The 20,217-nt window shown below is 41.5% G+C and overlaps 3 protein-coding genes across 4 annotated transcripts; all 3 read left to right on the top strand.

The window, feature by feature from the left end:
- Window positions 1–129: 129 nt before the first annotated feature.
- LOC133474635 (cytochrome c oxidase subunit 6A, mitochondrial) lies at window positions 130–1,925 on the top strand. The gene is made up of 3 exons (XM_061766465.1): window positions 130–290; window positions 1,419–1,561; window positions 1,643–1,925. Exons 1-3 carry the CDS (start codon window positions 179–181, stop codon window positions 1,730–1,732), a joined length of 345 nt encoding a protein of 114 aa, XP_061622449.1. The 5' UTR covers window positions 130–178; the 3' UTR covers window positions 1,733–1,925.
- Window positions 1,926–4,133: 2,208 nt separating this feature from the next.
- Window positions 4,134–15,303, top strand: hps4 (HPS4 biogenesis of lysosomal organelles complex 3 subunit 2). Of its 2 annotated transcripts, XM_061766451.1 has the most exons (12): window positions 4,134–4,401; window positions 5,134–5,224; window positions 5,299–5,442; window positions 5,517–5,624; window positions 5,861–5,977; window positions 7,790–7,884; window positions 8,017–8,086; window positions 10,976–11,100; window positions 12,731–13,304; window positions 13,872–13,998; window positions 14,172–14,283; window positions 14,468–15,303. In XM_061766451.1, the coding sequence occupies exons 1-12, from the start codon at window positions 4,370–4,372 to the stop codon at window positions 14,637–14,639; spliced, it is 1,767 nt and encodes a 588-aa protein (XP_061622435.1). In that variant the 5' UTR covers window positions 4,134–4,369; the 3' UTR covers window positions 14,640–15,303. The 2 variants fall into 2 exon arrangements, with proteins under 2 accessions (XP_061622435.1, XP_061622436.1); XM_061766452.1 differs by lacking the exons at window positions 4,134–4,401; window positions 5,134–5,224 and having other exon boundaries at window positions 5,333–5,446.
- A 570-nt stretch (window positions 15,304–15,873) lies between these two features.
- Window positions 15,874–20,074, top strand: si:ch211-170d8.2 (uncharacterized protein LOC571755 homolog). The gene is made up of 3 exons (XM_061766453.1): window positions 15,874–16,951; window positions 17,854–17,998; window positions 18,091–20,074. The coding sequence occupies exons 1-3, from the start codon at window positions 16,534–16,536 to the stop codon at window positions 18,392–18,394; spliced, it is 867 nt and encodes a 288-aa protein (XP_061622437.1). The 5' UTR covers window positions 15,874–16,533; the 3' UTR covers window positions 18,395–20,074.
- Window positions 20,075–20,217: the final 143 nt, after the last annotated feature.

Genomic DNA, 20,217 nt, shown 5'->3' with positions numbered 1-20,217 from the left:
AATTATGATTAAACGTTTCTGTTAATCAATTCATGCACGTATTTAAAGGATTTTAAACCGTCTTTGATAAAAATATATATATAATTTACATGAATTTAAGCGTGGTCAGATAATGGGGTTTCCTGTCACGTGACTGTTGCATTTCCGGTGTGTCTGGTCTCGAGCCTGATGAAAGAAGATGGCTACCGTCGGAGCACTGACTCGAGCTTTGCTGAGGTCTTCCTTGACCCACAGCGGTCGCCAGCTTTCTGCAGCTGCAGCCGCAGCCGGCGGTCATGGCGAGCAGGCCGGTGAGTCTGACAATCGATTAAAGACTACACGTTAATTTAATGTCATTTATCTTTCACGAGGAAGGGCTAGTTTTTCCACAGTGACCTTGTTGCTTTGGTTAGCTCTAGCATTATCCTGATACCCTTGACGCGACAACATGCAGGACAAGTTGCCCAAAACAATTTTGTTTTTCTCTTGTGGCTGGCATCTTTCTCTCCCGTTGAAAGCACGAACAAATGATTTCGTACATTAATCTAAAATAGTAGTAGTTAATCAAGCGTACTCTGTCCAACAACAGTTTCATTCCAAGTTGATGTGTATGCCCCATAAACATTCAAATAATATGTAAGGTAGGAATAAAATTGTGGGTAATTGCCGACATAAATGGATAAACGGATGTGTGACTAGTGATTAGACTTAAAATATCGTGACATAATATTGAATCTGTCATCTACACTTGATCTTATTTAAAAGAGAAATGTACATTTAAAAAAAAAAAAGTTATCGAACGTATTGTTTGTTTGTTAGAGGTTTGATTAATCTGCAACTATGATGATTAATGATTAATTCTCTAGAGAGCTTTTTTTAACTTCATTTCAGCCTCTCAACTGTAAATGTGCTCCAATTTCTGTAGTCCTCCATGAAAGCAGACTGATTTTTTCCATCCATCCATTTTCCATGTTGAATCAAAATAAGACATTTGCAAACATCTGCTTTTACTAAGCAAAACAATGAAATTTTTTTTGCTGATTTTCTGACATGTTTACAAAACAAGCTAATAACTGATTCATAATCAACTTATGTTTGCATTTTCTGCACTGTCAATTTGTAATGTCCTGTTTTTGAATAAAGGAATGAAAATGAAAGTGGTTTTTTTCTCCAGTTCATCGATTAATTCAAAATATGATCGACCTTGTCATCAGTCATTAAAATAATCGTAAGTCGCAGCCCTAGTTTTGATTGTTAATTTAAATGTTTACATTGGTTATAAAATTATTGGATAGGAACGTTTCGTCATGCTGTCCATCACAGTGGATCAAATAATGTAAACGTCATTAATCACAACACAATTGATCCTCATCCTGGGGGTGTTTTGTCTTAATATTTTCAACACACCTCTGTTGCATCCTAATTTTTCATCTCTCCAGCTAGGACATGGAAGATACTTAGCTTTGTGGTTGCCCTGCCTGGTGTTGCGGTGTGCATGTTAAACATGTACTTGAAAGAGCAGCAACACAGCCATGAACAGCCAGAGTTCATCCCTTACTCGCACCTCCGCATTCGGAGCAAGGTTGGACTCAAATAGCTTAATTTCATCAGTTTTACTACACTTGTCGTTCATGTCTCTGAATGTTATTTTATTTTTAAACAGCGGTTCCCCTGGGGAGATGGAAATAAAAGCCTCTTCCACAATGCCCACGTGAATGCCCTTCCTGGCGGCTATGAAGGTCATGAGGAATAATCCTCCTTCCGGACCTCATAACTGGTGCAGGGACCAGTTTTCCCTCAGTAGGTTTTTCTTTCCAGGACCATACACGCTCATTTGCAGTTTACTCCTCTGTGTTTACTTCTGAACATGAGGGACCTGAGCTGGCAGTTCTTTAAGCAAAATGTCATCTTAAATAACTGAAATAAAGTAACTTCATTACCTCCTATTTGTGTATTGCTTCTCTGTGTAAAGAGATGGATGCCGTTTTAATTTATTGTTTAAATAGACGAAGCACTCGCAACACTGGAAATCAAATGAATATCTGCATTGGTATCTAAATCTGAATGCATAAACAGACTAATGTTTTACCTTCTTTAGGTTTATTTAATGCTGTATTTACACTGCCTGTTCAAGTGACAAAATTCAGATTTTTTTTTTTTTTTTTTTTTGTATTCTCCTCAGTCCCTCCAGTGGCACCATTTTAATATACACCCTGGTGTCGTTAAGAGGAAAAACCTGCATGGAATTGCCCTGCATGTTAGAATTGGGCCTCTTCCAAATGGGCCAAAAAAAACAAAACATTAAAATCTGGACAAGACCGATTGTACTGTCAATGTGAGCTTGACTGTCCAAAATGGAATGTTCATTGATTTATACACAAGTGTGTCTACTCCATCAACACAAATAAAACACATTACAGTATAGTATATACTATTAAACATGGTCAAAATATGGTACATTAAAGGTGTATTAGGTGAGTAATTGCAGACGTCAGCCAGTGGAGGTTACTCTCTTCTTAAATCAATGCTAGGGGGGAAAGTCAGGTGAGGCTGACTAAGTTGTAGGTAACATTTAACTTCTGTAATGCTTATGTATTATTTACTTCTGTGCTCTGCGATTGGCTGCAAGCAGTCAAGGGTGTACCCTGTCACTTGCCCAATGTCAGCTGGGATAGTAAATGTGCTGTAAATCCAGCACGTTTGGCTGGCTTTACAGTGCGGGTGACTATTCATCCAAATATTTGGTTATTCCTGATCAATATTAGCTTTTTTTTTTTTTTTTTTTTATAAAAAGTTATTTAGCTACATATACATATGATTTTAGTAATTGTTTAATGTGGTCAAGACCTGTGGCGGGAAGACTAAAAAAAATACATAAAAACTGAACTTTGAAAATCACATTGCTTTTGGGTTAAGGTCAAACCAACCCATAAAAAAAAGAACCAACTAATGATACTTTGCTTCCTCAAATATAATACAAAATATTTTGTTTATACAGGCGGCATGGTGTCAAAGACTGATGTGACCAAGACTCAGTCGTCACCACGGTAATGAAGTGCTCTGCTCTTAGTGTAAAGTGAATGTGTCCTGTGTGTTTAGGCATCCGCACTTGAGAAGGACATTGGTTTATTTGGGTACTTTTGTATCAAGAAAACAAGTTTTCCTGCAAGTCTGTATTTAAAATTAGCTGAAGACCAAAAACTACATAAAACAAACTCATGCTACGTATAGGTTCTCTTATGTTGTTGAGCTATTTTTTTTTAAATACAGTTTTAATTCTTCCGTCCATCCATTTTCTGTACCGCTTTATCCTCAAGTATGTGTATTATGTTTTATTTTTAATTTTTAATTCATTAATGCAGCGATACTGATCCCAAACCAGTGTGCTATGGGAGATCATCACATGTGGTGTGTAAAATGATCCAATTTCACCTAATTGGTCTAAAAAGGATCTATGAAAAATAATGTCTTTGTTTATCCATCCAAGTCAGCGTCCCATCGTGACAGGCAGAGCAATGAAATGCTCTTCCACTAGACAACAGAGGGTACAATTAACCTGTTGCCTTCATGTAACCATGATAACTGTGTGTTCAACTAAACAAGCTGAAATTTCAGACTAAGTCAATTTGTAAGTAGATTGAGACTAATTTGTCATAATTTCAGTGTACTGTATATAATTTTTAGGACATTTTTGTTTGGTAATGAGCATGAGATTTTTCACATTTAAAATATGTACCTTTGCCCAATAAAGGTGGAGAAACACTACATTCATGATATATTTCTGTGATGTATTTTATTTTTTTAAAATTTAAAATAAAGTACTGCATATTGATAATTATCAGTTTCCTACCTTGTTAAATTATTGTTGCTAATTACGGAGAAATCATTAACATGATCAGTGTCTTCACATGGATGAATAGGTCATTTGAACAATTGAGTTTTTTTTCAGAATTTTGTGTTCAACTGGTAGTCGTTTAAATTCATCAGTCGTACCCAAAGCCTGTCACTACACGTCACTGGGATAGATAAACCAAGATGCAGTAGTAAATAGTACCTCTTCGTGACCCCCCCCCCAATTTAAAAACCTCATTCAGTAGTACAGTGTTGTAGTACAATACTGAAAGCAGCGTTACTTTGTCCCTTCCCGCACGCCGTCCTTTCACATGACTGTCTTTGCGTGTGACCGCCCCCCCTGCATTCCTCCAGTAGATGTTCCTCTCGTCAACCAAAGCCTGAAACTAGTGAGATATTTTATTATTATCATTATTATTTGTATTTTTATCGGTCGCAGGGCAGTTTGACGCGAGCTCTCACAGCGTTCGCGTTTTTTGGTGGCGGAGACTTGAGGAGTCCTGAGAACTGATGACAACAAAAGACATCATTTTGGACCATGGCGGAACTTAGTCCGTATGACTCCAGAGGGTAAGACCCTCTTGTTCCTTTTTGACCACTGACGCAGTTTATAACCACTTGTTTTTTCTCCTTCATTTTTTAAAGCTATATTTTCACGATCTTTTTCTAAGCTTACACGCTAAGCTTACAGGACATACAAAAAAAAAAAAAGGCATGAATATTAGGACAGTACGTGATATTTAACTTACACAACGCGGGAAACTAAAATTTGAAAGTACAGCATATTTACATTTTCATTATTTGGATTTCTCTTAAGATTCCAATCGAACTGCTATGCATACAGATAACAATACACATCATGCCTATCAAAAGCTGTTTTGCACACTTGTATTATTATTCATGAATATGTTATTATACTGTATACACTGTCAATACTCTACTTTCCACCTTGCACCACTTGTACAAATAGTACTGAACCCCAATTGACGACATTGATTATTTACCATATACTTGACTATATTTATTACTTGTCATATACTATAACAACATTTTTTCTTGTTTGGATTAGATTTCATAATCCCTCATTTATGATGCTCTTTATGTTTGTACACTGTTGCCTTAATATGAGTGTTTGTATGAATTTTGCTGCTATGACTATCAGTCTATCACGAACAGCTAGTAAGAATCCAAAGAGACGAAAACATTATCATTCCTTATCATAACATTATCGAAAGTCCTTATTAAAAAAGAAAATCATTCCTGTCTTTACATGACTCATTTCATCACACTTGTCTTTTGCAGGTGTAATTTTTTTTTCCTATATGATGGCTCCAAGGTGAAGGGAGAGGGGGATCCGACTCGCAAGGGGATCTGCTACTTCTATACGGAAGAGGTGTGCCTCCCGCAAACCGTTGGCTACGACAGTCGAATTAATTGACGATAATGACATGTCTGTCTTTGCCGCAGACCCCCATAGATAAGCAGGAGCTACTTTGTGGGCAACTTGCCGGAGTGGTTCGTTGCATTTCGGAGCTTTCTTCCTCCCCTGTGCGCCTTCTGAGGCTGCGTCGCCAGAAGTTTGCAATCCGCATGAAAGAGGACTTCTTCTGGGCGAGTGTGTGATGTCTGCAGACCTAGTTATCTGTCCGCGATAAATAACCTCCTCCTTGTTTTTCCTCCTTCAGGCTCTGGGCTGCTCCATGGAAACTCCCAGCGTCAGTGTCTGTGAGCTACTGGATAAGCTAATAAACCTCTTTTGTTTCTACAATGGCTCTGTACGCCAGAGCTACAAGGTACTGCCCTTTCATTTTTTTTTTTTAGACTAATGCATACTGAAACTTACGCAAGAAAATAATGGTGATACTTTGGGGTTACTTTCGTGGTACAAACATTAGAATTAGGAATGTAAATGTCGGTCAGGGCTTCTGATAGTGTTAAGGGCAGCAGAGAAGACCTTGTTGGCTCTGATGATCAACTACTGAAAAGAGTGGTTCTTCTTCTTCTTATGATTATTATTTTTATTCCTTAGCTTCAGAGTCGGGAAACCTTGGCTGCTCGGTGGTCAAATTACCTGTCGCACCTGCTCGCTGGACCGTCGGAGCTTCATCGTGTCTTCAGCTCCTTGACCGCAATGGACTCGACAAATGTACGTCAAGATCCATCCTTCCGTCCGTTTTCTATCGCGCTTGCTTTCTTTATGGCTGCGGGTCAACTGGAGCCAATCCCAGCTCACACTAGGTGAGAGGTGAGGTGCGCCCTGGACTGGTCACCAGCCACTTGCAGGGGACCGATAGACAAACAACTATTCACACTCACATTCACACCTACAAAGTCTTCAGTGAATCGTAACGTGCATGTTTTTGGAATGTGGAATGGGAAAGACAGAGTACCCAGAAAAAACAACAACAACAACACGCAAGCACGGGGAAAAACAAATTCCACACTGGAGGGCTGTATTATTTGAATGTGTTAAGTGTTGAACTGCTGCTCACGCACTGAGTAGAAACAGGATATGACTGCCACAATGTCCTGTGTTATTGAGCAATGCCAAGACACGCTTCTGCATTTACTTACTATTTACTGTTTATTTATTTCAAAGCTTTTTGCAAAAGAGACAGGTCACGTGATATAACTGATACAAGGCTCAAAATATATATATTTTTTCTTTTAGGAGCAGTTCTGCGTATCATTTCTTCATTTGAGGAGCAACTTTCTAATTTTGAGGAGCAATTTTATTTTTATTTTTTTTTGCAGATTTATCACACAGGGACCCGAAGCAGGAGTTGTATTAAACAATTAAAATCTGACAATATAATGGGGGTATTGAATATTTTATTATTCAGGTATCCTCCAAAACGCGCTTCTGTTTGGGTACCTAACTCATTTAACCTATTTTTCCTCTCTGACCACATTTGCCACGTTTTTCACGTACATGACTCAAAGTGTACCCACTTACAGATCAGATGGTAGTATGCTGGCCATATGTCACACAGTGACGACACTGAGCAAAACTTTGAGGTACCCTGTATGTCAGTAATGTCATATTTGGGGAAGGTCTTTATTCTACATGAAATGGTTTAAAAAAAAAGTTCAGTTCACCGTTCCAAAAATGAACTAGTTCATAGTTCTTTTTTCTCTCTCAATATGTTGCTGATGGGTCATTACCTTCAAAATACCATTATGTTACAAAGCTAAATAAATTCTGTTTTATGACAGCGTGATCGTACAGTGTTTTAACTAAAGCATTCTGATGCAAATAATTTTGCAAGTAATGTATTATTACAATGATGTACTGTATTACAAAAGAACACATTCACTCCCATTTAGCATTAAGATGATTTCTAAAACGATCGTGTGTCTTGTATGTGAATATACAATGTGTATAATTCACAGTAAACTACACCTGGGGTGTCATTAAACAGTTTAAAGCATGCTCAGAAAGTTTAAAGCATGCACACTAGACTGTGCTAGTGTGTGTGTCACGCACGCACAAACACACAGTTAGTCCCAGATATTACAGTATACCGGTACCAAACATACCCCGAAAAGTTATATAGTTTATATAAAACAAAGTTATTACTGTTGCATTTGGCAAGATCTTTGTACCTTTGGATTATTTTGTCACTTAGTCACATTTAAAATGTTGGAAAAGGAATAAAAAAACAATTTCACCCGATCTCGATCAGCTGAAAATCACGTGATCGACCCCGATTTTTGATCATGTGATCCGATCGGGACAATCCTACTGTTTCAATGTATTTTATGAGGTGCAAAATGCGAATTTTTACTCTTAAATAGCATTGCAAGATCACTTAATTAGAGCCTTGTGATAATATAATAAAAAAAACATGGCACACATCTTGTACTCATTGTACCGCTTTAATGCTTACAATTTTATTGTTTTATCACTTGAGGTTTTGTCCTTGTATCTGGTGATGGGCAATATTTTGCTCCTCAGGTTGACCCTCTTCTGCTGCTCAAGGCTGCCGTCATTCTGCAGGCCTGCCAGCGATGCCCCCTAGTGTTAGCAGGCTGTGTTATTTTCAGGGGACGGTAGGCTGACTCAATTTTAACATCCGCTGTTACAAAAGCTGAATATACCTAATTTTGTGAGTGGCGTATTCACGAGCTATGCTGTCCATTTGATTTTTGTCATGAACATCTTCAGCCACCTCTCTCCCACAGAGTCGTGAGCACACAGATGTCCCCAGATCTTACCATGAAGGTTATGGTTCAAGAGAGTGAAACCTTCAAGGTGAATGAATCATCATTTTATTAGCCCACATTACCATTGGGGGGGGCAGGGGGGTAGTACAGTGGTTCGCACGCTTGTCCAGGTTGGAATGTGTGTCGAGTTTGTATGTTGTCCCCATCATTGTGTGACACAGCACATGCTTTACAGCCGGATTTGATCCGATTCACTCATGAAGGCAGAGAAAACTCCTTGAGCATTTTTTGTATTCAAAGTACTCAAAATACTCGGGTATTTGTTGCAGCCCTAGACGTATCGTTCGATAAATACAACCCCAATTCCAATGAAGTTGGGACTTTGTGTTAAACATAAATAAAAACAGAATACAATGATTTGCAAAACATGTTCAACTTATATTGAATTGAATACACTACAAAGACAAGATATTTCATGTTCAAACTGTTAAACTTGATTGTTTTTAGCTAATAATCATTAACTTAGAATTTTATGGCTGCAACACATTCCAAAAAAGCTGGGACAGGTGGCAAAAAAAGACTGAGAAAGTTGAGGAATGTTCATCAAACACCTGTTTGGAACATCCCACAGGTGAACAGGCTAATTGGGAACAGGTGGGTGCAATGTTTGGGTATAAAAGGAGCTTCCCTGAATTGCTCAGTCATTCACAAGCAAAGATGGGGCGAGGTTCAGCTCTTTGTGAACAAGTGCGTGAGAAAATAGTCAAACAGTTTAAGGACAATGTTCCTCAAAGTACGAATTTAGGAATTTCATCATCTACGGTCCATAATATCATCAAAAGGTTCAGAGAATCTGGAGAAATCACTGCATGTAAGCGGCAAGGCCGAAAACCAACATTGAATGTCCGTGACCTTCGATCTCTCAGGCGGCACTGCATCAAAATCCAACATCAATGTGCAAAGGATATCACCACATGGGCTCAGGAACAAATACAGTTTGGTGCTACATCCGTAAGTGCAACTTAAAACTCTACTATGCAAAGCAAAAGCCATTTATCAACAACACCCAGAAACGCTGCCGGCTTCTCTGCGGCCCGAGCTCATCTAAGATGGACTGATGCAAAGTGGAAAAGTGTTCTGTGGTCCGACGAGTCCATGTTTCAAATTGTTTTTGGAAATTGTGGATGTCGTGTCCTCCGGGCCAAAGAGGAAAAGAACCATCCGGACTGTTATGGACGCAAAATTCAAAAGCCAGCATCTGTGATGGTATGGGGCTGTGTTAGTGCCAATGGCATGGGTAATTTACACATCTGTGAAGGCATCATTAATGCTGAAAGGTACATACAGGTTTTGGAGAAACATATGCTGCCATCCAAGCAACGTCTTTTTCATGGACGCCCCAGCTTATTTCAGTAAGACAATGCCAAACCACATTATGCACGTGTTACAACAGCGTGGCTTCATAGTTAAAGAGTCCGGGTACAAAACTTGCCTACCTGCAGTCTAGACCTGTCTCCCATTGAAAATGTGTGCCGCATTATGAAGCATAAAATACGACAACGGAGACCCCGGACTGTTGAAACAGCTGAAGCTGTACATCAATCTAGAATGGGAAAGAAGTCCACCTACAAAGCTTCAACAATTAGTGTCCTCAGTTCCCAAATGTTTATTGATTGTTGTTAAAAGAAAAGGTGATGTAACACAGCGGTAAACATGACCCTGTCGTAGCTTTTTTGGAAAGTGTTGCAGCCATAAAATTCTAAGTTAATGATTATTTGCTAAAAAAAATAAAGTTTATCAGTTTGAACATTAAATATCTTGTCTTTGTTGTGTATTCAATTCAATATACGTTGAACATGATTTGCAAATCATTGTATTCTGTTTTTATTTACGTTTAACACAAGGTCCCAACTTCATTGGAATTGGGGTTGTAAAATGAACACAATAGTTTTTCCGGACTTGATAAATTGTAAGTTTTGGTGAGCCGGCGCACAAATCACACAGTGAGCCGACAGAGTTGGACGGATGTGTAATTAGCTGCTAGTGAACTCATGGAACGCTAGTGGACTGGTACACTGTTACCCGTGTTGGCAACGTCCAATACTCGACATCCATCTATCCATTTTCTATTCCGCTTTCCCTAATTAGGGTAGCGGATGAGCTGCAGCCTATCTCAACTAACTTTGGGCAAGAGGCAGGGACGGGCTACACCCCGAACTGTCTGCCAGCCAATTACATGGCACGTATAGACAAACAACCGTTCACACTCACATTCACACCTAAGGACAGTTTACAGTCTTCAGTGAACCTAACAGTCATGTTTTTGGAATTTCTGAGGAAGGCGGCGTCCCTGCCGAAAACTCATGCAAGTATGGGGACAACATGCCAACTCCACACAGGAAGTCCAGAGCGGAGGTCCGAACCCGGAACCTCAGAACTGTGTGGCAGATGTGCTAACCACTCATACAATGTCCTGCCCCCCCCAAACATCTAATGAGATCTGATACAAATACAAGAGACTACCTTCCTATTGATAGTTTTGAGTGACACTGTCACAGACTATTCATTCATTCAGTATTTGTATTATTGTGTTGCAGCTTGCAGTGGGGTTGAACTGCAATGCATCATACTGAGCGCTGTTCCAGATATTTTTACATATAGTGTTATTAATATAAAACGCTCAATATGTTCAAGCACCATTCTACACTACTGTATACTAAAATGGCAATATACACAGAAACACACAGTTTTGCATTTTAATCACATCCAAAGGATATCATTTAAAAAGGATTGTGTACGTGTTTAAAATGCATGTCTGAATTTGGGCCTTTTTTTAAAACAAGCAATTCTGTCCAAATAAATTTTAATATATCCACCATCACCCTCTTTTAGACTTGATATGCCAAGAGTAAGTGTATATGTCAAGGCATGTTTTCTAACAAAAAGGGATGCTTTTGTGCTTTACATTTCTATTTAGGCGCAGTCGCCCAAAGACCCGAGCCCATCAAGCTTATTCTGTAATGTTGTCAGCTCTACGTCCGTGTTCCTCACCACGTTTGAACTTCAGTACCTGCAATCTGCTCCTGTTGACAGAGAATCATGGTACTGTAATACAAGACTCATTTCAGTTGCATGTGATGAAGATGTTGAGGTCCTCTCTCGGTGTGACCAGGCTGGATAGGATTAGAAATGAGCTCATCAGAGGGACGGCCAAGGTTAGATGTTTTGGAGACAAAGTTAGACAGAGCAGACTTCGTTGGTTTGGATACGTGCAGAGGAGAGAGGGGGAGTAGTATATTGGTAGAAGGATGATGAGGATGGAGCTGCCAGGCAAGAGAGCTAGCGGAAAACCAAAGAGAAGGTCGATGGATGTTATGAGGACAGTTGGTGTTAGAGAGGAGGATGCAGGAGATAGGATAGGTGTGTGGTCAGTACAGAGGTCAGGCAAGCCACAAATTCTGTGACTGGGATGTGAAACCGGAACGATAGCCAATAAGGAAGTGACATAAAGCTTGCATTGTTGCCGGACACAAATAAGAGGAGTTATTTGGGACTGTTTGGGACGAGTGTTTGTATAACACGTCTCAATTCTACCCAATAAAGATTACAAGGGGAAGAGTCTGTTTGAGGGGTGTGGACAGGTGTCTTTTATACAGATAAGGAGTTAAAACAGGTGCCATCAATACAGGTCACGTGTGGAGGATAGAAGAGCTTCTTCAAGATGACGTAACAGGTCTATGAGAGGAGAGGTGGGGATATTCCGTTACGTTTACTCAAGTAACATTTTGGATACATTGTAACTGTGAGTCAGATGTGCTAACCAGTCATCCACCGTGCCGGCTATTATTATTATTATTATTATTAGGTTTAGAAGTGGTAATATGGTGTTTAAATAGTAAAGTAGTGAGTAATTTGTGACAGGATAGTCACAAATGTGAAATGTTTACTTACAATTTAGCTGCGGGCTCGCTAGCTTACCCGTAGGCGAAGTCACAAGCAGTCCATATTGCTTTGGCAGCTCAGGTTTCTTTGTAAATGGTATCCAAAACGACTAACACCTCCAATAAATAGGATCCACAGTCACCCTCCATTCCTTGGCTTTTAAACAAGTCGCTTTTGAGAAGGTTACACGGCCATTCAGCCAGTGGCCGCGGTCAAATCAACAGCGTCTCTCTCCCTGCATTAAAAATATAAGCCTGAGAAATCATCACAAATTTTAATAAATGTACCTATAATCTGATTACGTCTTTTTTCAGTAATTATATTGGATTCCAGTGACTTTTTTTTTTTTTTTTTCTTTTTTAAATCCTGAATACGTAACGCCGTTACATGTATTCCTGTATTCCGTGACACATGCCCAAGCCTGTTTCCACGTACCCTGTAATGTGCTCATGTACCCCTAGGTTCCCTGGTTGGGAAACGCTGGTCTGGGGTACATACTCTTGCTGATTTTTTTCCTTTATATAAAAAATATATATATATATATATAATACATATTTACTATGTAAAACAACCTGTATGTGTATACACTGCTTTAGTGCCCACACTGGCTTTTTCCTCAAACTTTCAAAACGTACCGGTACATACACACATAAAAGGTGCTCTTAGGGTCAATCTAGAAATTATGACATTACTCATATTGACTCTGCTCCTACACATTCCGCAGAGATGGCGAAATGTGAACACAGCCTTAATCCATGACAGTCCAGAAAATACTCTTTGTTCTTCCCAGGTCCCATTCTACTCCGATTAAAGCCTCTTCCATACATAAGAGCCTGACAAGGATGCCATCAGATACAGCCTCTTCTGAATCTCTGCCTTCAGATCCACCTTCCATCCAAAACGGAACCTCGAGCCCTCGCTTGTCTGCATTAGACAACTCCGTTTTTGGCCCAGTTCCATTGCAGAGTACCACTCATCCACTCTACCCCAGACCAAATGGGGAAGCCTCTCATAACGCTGAGGAAGAAGTTCTACAAAGTTCAAACTATGATAGTTTTGACAGCAGTGGAGGGGAAAGAGGCAGCTCGGAGCACAACACAAGCTCGCACCTTAATGGAGGGGATGGAGGTGCATGCTCTGGGACAGAATTTGACTCTGGAGAGACAGAGCTCTGCGATGAATCACATCATCGCATATTTGAAAGGCCCAATTTAGGTGTTACGGAAAACAAGACTGCCCCCGTCCACCCGGACGACACCGCCCTGGTCCCCATGGCACTGTACCTTCACAGGGTCAAGGGCCTGGTGCTGGCCTTGCTGGTGGAACCTCACTTCTTATGTGATCAAGCTGCCATGGAGGAAGTGGTAAGAAACAACCGATTTCATCCTCTTTGAAAGAGTGGAGGAGGCATGGTGAATGATTGGTTAGCACATCTGCCACACAGTTCTGAGGACCCGGGTTCAAATCTGGTTCCGCCTGTGTGGAGTTTGCGTGTTCTCCCCGTGCCTGCGTGGGTTTTCGCCGGGTACTCCTGTTTCCTCCCACATCCCCAAAACATGCATGGGAGGTTCATTGAGGACTCTAAATTGTCCATGGGTGTGAATGTTTGTTTGTCTATGTGTGCCCTGTTATTGGCTGGCAACCAGTTCAGGGTCAGCGACTCGCACACTGGGCGAGAGGCTCCAGCACGCCCGCGACCCTGGTGAGGAGAAGTGGTATGGAAAATGGATGGATTAATGATACTGCTGATATTTTACATACAGTAGAATATTTATAATCCTGGTATACTTCAACCTCATACCTTCAAATTTGAATTTAAAAAAAGGCTGCTGGTGGTTGTGAAAAGTGCAAGAGTGCACTAACTTGCCTTTGTGATGCTAATTGACGGGCTTTGTCAGCCAGTCAGCTCTGCCTTTATGGTTTGTATCCAGTATCACAGCTGCTTAGCGTCGCTGAATGGACTTGAGGCCCATCTCAGAAGCATCGCTCCAGGGGCGCCGGGCACTGCAGGACCCTACGTCTTTGCCCACTTCGACTGCGCTCAGAGCACGCTAACAAGTGAGGCCTGATCATTTTCCTTTGCTAATTCCTTGTACTCATGCCAGTATGCGTAAGAGCGCTTGTGCCGCTCCACTTCTACCTAGCAGGACTGTTATCAGCATTCCTTTGTGCAGCATGAAAGCCTGTCCAGGTTAATGTGGCACTGACACCATTATTGTGTGTCTCTGTAGCCAACCTGTCTGGTCGACCAGGGGGAGCCCCCGAGCGTCCTTTTGTCAGAGCCACATCGCTTCTTCACTCGCATTTCTGTAACACTGAAACTCTGCAGGAGGCTATTATCAGGTCAGTGACTGCCAGTGACTGGTGACGGTGGTGGTTTGGAGTGGCGGGGGTGGGGGCCTTTCGTGGTTTCTCTCTCAGAGGGTGGGGGCAGGGGAAGAATCTGTCATCATCATCGCAACACAGCGTTCCCAAACTGATGCTCATCTCTCATATGTCTTTTTTTGGCGGGGATTTGTCACTGCAGGAACGCCGCCACTGCTGTCTACGGAGCCCGCAGCGTGGCCCACGAGACGTATTTCTTGCAGCACGGTGTCGCGGCGAGGAACTCGGGCATCCCCAACCACCAGGACAGCGCGTTCTCCCTGCCCAGCAAGGCTCGCCACAGACTGCTCAAACATGGCGTTAACCTGTTCTGATGTGACAGCGCCGCTACAGTTGAGATCAGGGGCCCTATTTTCGTGACCGGCGTAAATCCGGTGCGGTGGGCAGCGCAACTGTACGCCATGGGCGGGTTAGACCAGTGTTGTTAATTTCGTAAACCAGCGCAGCCCGGCAGATCAGTTAGCGGGCCTCTGTGGCTGGGTTTACGACTGAATTCATTCGCTGCCAATCAAAGCGGCTCCTCTCATTCCTTTTAAATGTGCAGAAGAAGAAGATGCGTAATCGCAGCCATCCGTGCATGAGTGTAGCATTGTTACTGCTCTTGGCTCTTGGTGTGGCAATAGACAATGTGAGTAGGTACCCTTATTAAATACAGAATGAGCTGGTGATAACCACTGGTAACATAAATATGTCCGCTGAGCTCGGTATGTCTGCCTGTGGTCCGATCAAGTTCATCAAAATCGTGTTAGACCAGCGATCAAAGGTTTACACGTGGTCTGACCGACTTTCTGCCACCAAATTGTGACTCCGCCTGGCACATCACAAAAGACACGGCTTCGCTGCGCCGAAATGCCCCACTTGGCACAGACAGACCTCCAGTAAACATAAAACATTTACATAGGATCTTACTGTACCACTTATATATCACCTTATTTAATAATCATTTGCATTGAAAATATTAAACTAGTCACAATTTCACCTTTCCATTGCTGCGTGGCCTATTTATAAGCACACATAAGATCATTATCTCAACACTTTAATATTAAGCGAATTTTTGCTGACAGCACACATTTTGAACTGCAGGCCTCATCTGCACTCATTTCATCAATCCATTGATATTAATTCTCATCGTCTTAGAAAATGTAATCGTATTTGTACAGACACAAATGAGTCGCACAGCTTTTGAGAAAGTGTTTTCCAATCAATTATAGGGCTTGCATAAAACTACTCACTCTGTACTTCAGAAGTACATAGTTGTGTAAAAAGAGAATGGAAGTCCTGTACTTAAGAGATTTTTTTTTTTATATATAAGTACAGAGTGAAATGTACTTAATTACAAAAGGAAAATGTTCTCTGTCAATTGTACACAACACCCGTTTTGATAACAGATCAACAAAAACAACAAAAACTACGCTCACAAAATAGTTTCTCTTATCAACTTGTACCGAGAAGAAGATTTGGTGATTTGCTTTACCTCTCTCTATTTACATCTTCATTTATTTTTTTTTAATTTTTTTTTTTGGTTGACAAGGGAGGGAGTCAAAAGTGAAAAGTTGCTCGAAAAGTTAAATACTCAAGTTAAAGTACAGATGTATGACAAATCCACTTTGTAACTTCCCGCCACTGTTGAATTTTGGTGTGGTGGTGTTTGTTGCCTTTATACGGATGGAATGGAAATTGCTTATCGGTGAGCTGTCCATAATTAGTGGAAGGTGAAAAAACAGGCACATGTGATGCTTTTATTGAGCAATTTGTTTTTTAACCACAAGGGGCAACAAGGTCGTTATTAGGCTTACATCGGCTCTCCGTTGTTTGCAGCCAAATGTCTGAGCAACATTATTATTATTATTATTATTTTTATTTATTTTTTTAAAAAGCGCAAGCATATTCTTGTCAAACGTGAGCGGCGCTGGTGCTGTCCGTGCGTTTGTGCGCCTCGCAAACACGACTCAATATGGAGTCATTAGAGTCATTAGCTAAGTAGCTGAATATGAATGGACGGGCTCGGCGCTCGTCGGGGCGCCTCATTATGCAAGCGCATTAGAAGAAAGCAGCGGGGGGCGTGGGGGGTCAAGTGGGTGCGAACAAAAAGAGGGGCAGGGATTCAAATTCGAAGTGGAAAGTTGCTCCCATGGTGAGAGATAAAGCAGGCACCCAACACGGCCGACGAGACGAGACCAGCTGCAGTTCGGATACAGAAGCGGCACCATGGCCTCTGCACACCTCCATCCGTGGATTGCTTTATTACTTATCGCGGTGATTAGCAGCGATATCGGAGTACGGGGCCGCGCACTGGAGGCCGGTGGATTCGTAGCACCGGCACCGGGGAGGTCCACGACACCATCTTTACGCACAGACCTCCTGAGGCGGTGGAGGCGCGCGGTGGCGGAGGATCGCCCGGAACGCTGCGCGGAGCTCACGGCGTCCTGGCAGGAAAACTCGCAACGTCATCCTCAGGATCATTCGACCGTGGTGCGCCTCAGGGTCAGGCCTCTGTCTGCTGGAGTTTCCCGGGGCGCTGTGTTCCCAGAGAAGCCGCTCTTCAGCTTCGTGCGGCGGGTCTACCGGTGCTGTCAAGACGGACTTGACTGCAGGAGCGTCAAAGGACTCCAGGGCCGTTTAAGAGGTAAGACGGGCTCAAGTCAACTGCCGTTAGTTTGTTTATAGGGTTATGGAAAAACGACCCAATTATTAAAAAAAAAAAAAAAAAGAAATAAACAAAGTTGGGCGGGTGGCGCATGGGGTCAATGTGGAACAAGGGTCCTCGAGGGCCAGAAGTTGAAAAAAAATGATTTAATATAATTCATCCATTATTGAATAATACACTTTAAAAAAATGCACATGCAAAATTGTTTAACAATTTTATTTACAGTAAATCAGTTTTTAATGAGAGAAAAAAAAAATAATCAAATCAATACATTTGAACCAAACAAAATTTAGGAGAAATGAATATTACAGGACTTTTGATAATGTAAATGCTCGTGGGTCGGATTAAAGAATGTAGAAGCCGCATGTGGACCCCGGGGCATACTTTGCCCACCTCTAATGTAGGAGTATTTTTATTTTGGTGGCAAGCCAGGATTTGTTTTCTCTGTGAATAATCCACTTTTGCTTCTTCAGAAAACAATGCCAATTCCACCAGTAGTCTCCCACATGCGCTTTCAAACATTATATGCCCAAGTAAAATGAGAAGTGCATTTAAGATAATGCAAACAAAATAGGGGAGGGGGATTATCTGCACTGCAATGAAAGGCAGACTAAAGCAAATATGTCACCCAGGCAGCTGTTTGAAAGAATAGAAGTGTCCTCTGTCAGCTGCTTTAGAGTTTAACAGCATTTGTTGAAAAGGCCCTTTAATGGCTTGATGAATTCATTTGTGCAGAAGAGACACTGATATCTGCATACAAATGACTCTTAGCAGGCTAATTGTCCTCTCCAAGAGTTTTTGAGAAAGCCCTGGCTCGAAAGTAATGCTGCAAAGATTGGACTGGTCCATAAAACCGATGGGAATTTGCTCCTCGTCCTCAGGTCCGGATGTAGAGTTGCTTCTCACCAGGGAGATCTTATTATTGAGAATAAAGCGAGCCGAGCTTCACCTTCAGCTCACAAATCCACAACAGGCGGACATCCATCCCGTGCTTCTATCTATGGCAAAGAGCAACCTTCCCACAAGGTATTAACTCAACTTTGTAATATGTTATGGGACCTGCAATATAGAGGCAGTAATTAATAACTAAATGTCTCCATGTTTGTTGCCTCTTTCAGGTTTATTTCAAGGTCCCACGGTAACACAGTGGAGTTGCGAGTGGATCTGCTGTTCCTTTTCCAAAGTCTACAGGAGGCGGCAGGTGGTCCCGGACGAGGTCGCCTCTTGGTGAACATGCGGAAGGTCGCGCTTTCCTCACCACATAAAAAGTTCGCTTCAGTTGATCTCCAGCACAATGGTGGCGACGTGTGGGGGGGGCTGGGCTTGGCCTTAGGCTGCAGTCAGGCTGGAGTCAGCGTGCGCTGTGAAAGCAGCGGGGTCGCCCTCCTGCACACACCTTTTGTGACCCTGTACTACCTATGAGGTCAAAATGACTGACACTGGACTCAACTACACCGAGCCTTTCCCTTTCGAACTCTTTAAGTTCACAGTGATTTGACTTGGAGCCTAGAAAGAAATAATGCACTTCCAAATCAAATATATTAAGTTATAAATGTTATGGTTTGTAGAAAGGATATAAATATATATACACGTATGGACATTTTCATTCTGTTTTGTTTTGTTTTTTTACATTTGTATTGGCGTTTCCCAACCTTTCTTGAGCTAAGGCACATATTTTACATCAGAAAAATCTCACAGGACTAAAATGTCACACAACGTACAGTGCCGTGAAAAAGTATTCAACCTCCTCTCAAATAATTTTATAATTTTTTTGGTAGTTTCCCCACTTTTATGTTTGTCGTCAAACAAATCTAAATATCAGATGAGGATAACCCAAGTAAACAAAACGCAATTTTAAATGATTTTATTTATTAAGGGGAACACTATTTTAATCTACCTGGCCCTGTGTGAAAGTATTTGCCCCCCTTGTTAAATCATGAATTAAATGTGGCTAATCATATTTTGGGAAAAACTGTACAACTGACATTCATGAGAAAGGGTTACAAAGCCATTTCTAAAACTTTAAGACTCCAGTGAACGACGGTGGGAGACATTATGCACAAATGGAGAAAACATGGAACAGTATTGAACCTTCCAGGACCAGACGGCCTACAAAGAATTACCCCAAGAGCAGAGCGACGACTCATCCAGCAGGTCACAAAGGAACCCAGGACATCTAAAGAACTGCAGGCCTCCTTTGCCTCAGTTAAGGTCAGTGTTCACGACTCAACAATAAGGAAGGAACTGGGCAAAGATGGCATCGATGGCAGAGTTCCAAGGTGAAAACCACTGCTGACCAAAAAGAACATAAAGGCTCACCTTATGTTTTTTTTTTTGGGGGGGGGGGGGGGGGAACAAAACAAACAAACAAAAAAAGGCTTTTGGCAGAACTTTCTATGGACTGATGAGACAAGAGTTGAACTTTTTGAAAGGTGTGTGTCTCGCTCCATGTGGTGTGAATGTAGCACAGCATGTCAAAAAGTGAACATCATACCAACAGTCACACATGGTGGTGGGAATGTCATGGTCTGGGGCTGCTTTTCCACTTCAAGACCTGGAAAACCCGCTGCGATTGATGGAAACGTGAATTCTGCTCTTTAACAGCAAATCATGAAGGAAAATGTTCGGCCATCAGTTTGTGACGTCAACCTGAAGCGCACACAGGTTCTGCAGCAGGTCAACGATCCAAAACACACCCGCTACTCAACTTCTGAATTGCATGAACAAAATAAAGATTTTGGAGTGGCCTAGACAAAGTCTGGACTTGAATCCCTTTGAAATGCTTAAAAATACCGTTCATGCTTCAAAGCCCGCCATTGTTGCTGAATTCAAACAATTCTGCAAGGAAGAATGGGCCAAAATATGGCCACAGAGATGTGAAACACTCATTGCCAGTAATATAAAACGCTTGATTTCAGTTGTTGCTGCTAAGGGTGGCCCAACTTTTCCACACAGGGCCAGGTAGCTATGAATTTTAATAATTAAAACACTGTTTAAAAAACGACATTTTATGATTAGAATTTGAGAAGGGGGCAAATACTTCTTTATGACACTGTCTACTGAAATAATGATGCATGGTGGTAGTGGAAGAGCATGTAGTTGTTTTCCTTGTCACTAACCATTGCTGGCAAAAATAGGTGAACCGAGATATACAATATTATTTGTAGTAAACTTTCAGAGCAATCAAGTGACATTAGATCACTTGCTGTGGGACAGTGGTTGGGAATCACTGATTTACGCTCCAT

Source organism: Phyllopteryx taeniolatus, chromosome 3 (genome assembly GCF_024500385.1).
Source record: "Phyllopteryx taeniolatus isolate TA_2022b chromosome 3, UOR_Ptae_1.2, whole genome shotgun sequence".
Lineage (NCBI taxonomy): Eukaryota > Metazoa > Chordata > Actinopteri > Syngnathiformes > Syngnathidae > Phyllopteryx > Phyllopteryx taeniolatus.
Note: the sequence above shows the minus strand (reverse complement) of the source record. Positions and strands in the feature narration are given on the sequence as shown.

Coding starts and splice junctions, on each gene's coding strand:
- LOC133474635 (XM_061766465.1), top strand. CDS start 179: ATGGCTACCGTCGGAGCACTGACTCGAGCTTTGCTGAGGTCTTCCTTG. Junction 291..1,418: donor CGGTCATGGCGAGCAGGCCG/GTGAGTCTGACA, acceptor TCATCTCTCCAG/CTAGGACATGGAAGATACTT. Junction 1,562..1,642: donor ACCTCCGCATTCGGAGCAAG/GTTGGACTCAAA, acceptor ATTTTTAAACAG/CGGTTCCCCTGGGGAGATGG.
- hps4 (XM_061766451.1), top strand. CDS start 4,370: ATGGCGGAACTTAGTCCGTATGACTCCAGAGG. Junction 5,625..5,860: donor CTGTACGCCAGAGCTACAAG/GTACTGCCCTTT, acceptor TTTATTCCTTAG/CTTCAGAGTCGGGAAACCTT. Junction 11,101..12,730: donor CCTGTTGACAGAGAATCATG/GTACTGTAATAC, acceptor TGTTCTTCCCAG/GTCCCATTCTACTCCGATTA.
- si:ch211-170d8.2 (XM_061766453.1), top strand. CDS start 16,534: ATGGCCTCTGCACACCTCCATCCGTGGATTGCTTTATTACTTATCGCG. Junction 16,952..17,853: donor ACTCCAGGGCCGTTTAAGAG/GTAAGACGGGCT, acceptor CCTCGTCCTCAG/GTCCGGATGTAGAGTTGCTT. Junction 17,999..18,090: donor AAGAGCAACCTTCCCACAAG/GTATTAACTCAA, acceptor TGCCTCTTTCAG/GTTTATTTCAAGGTCCCACG.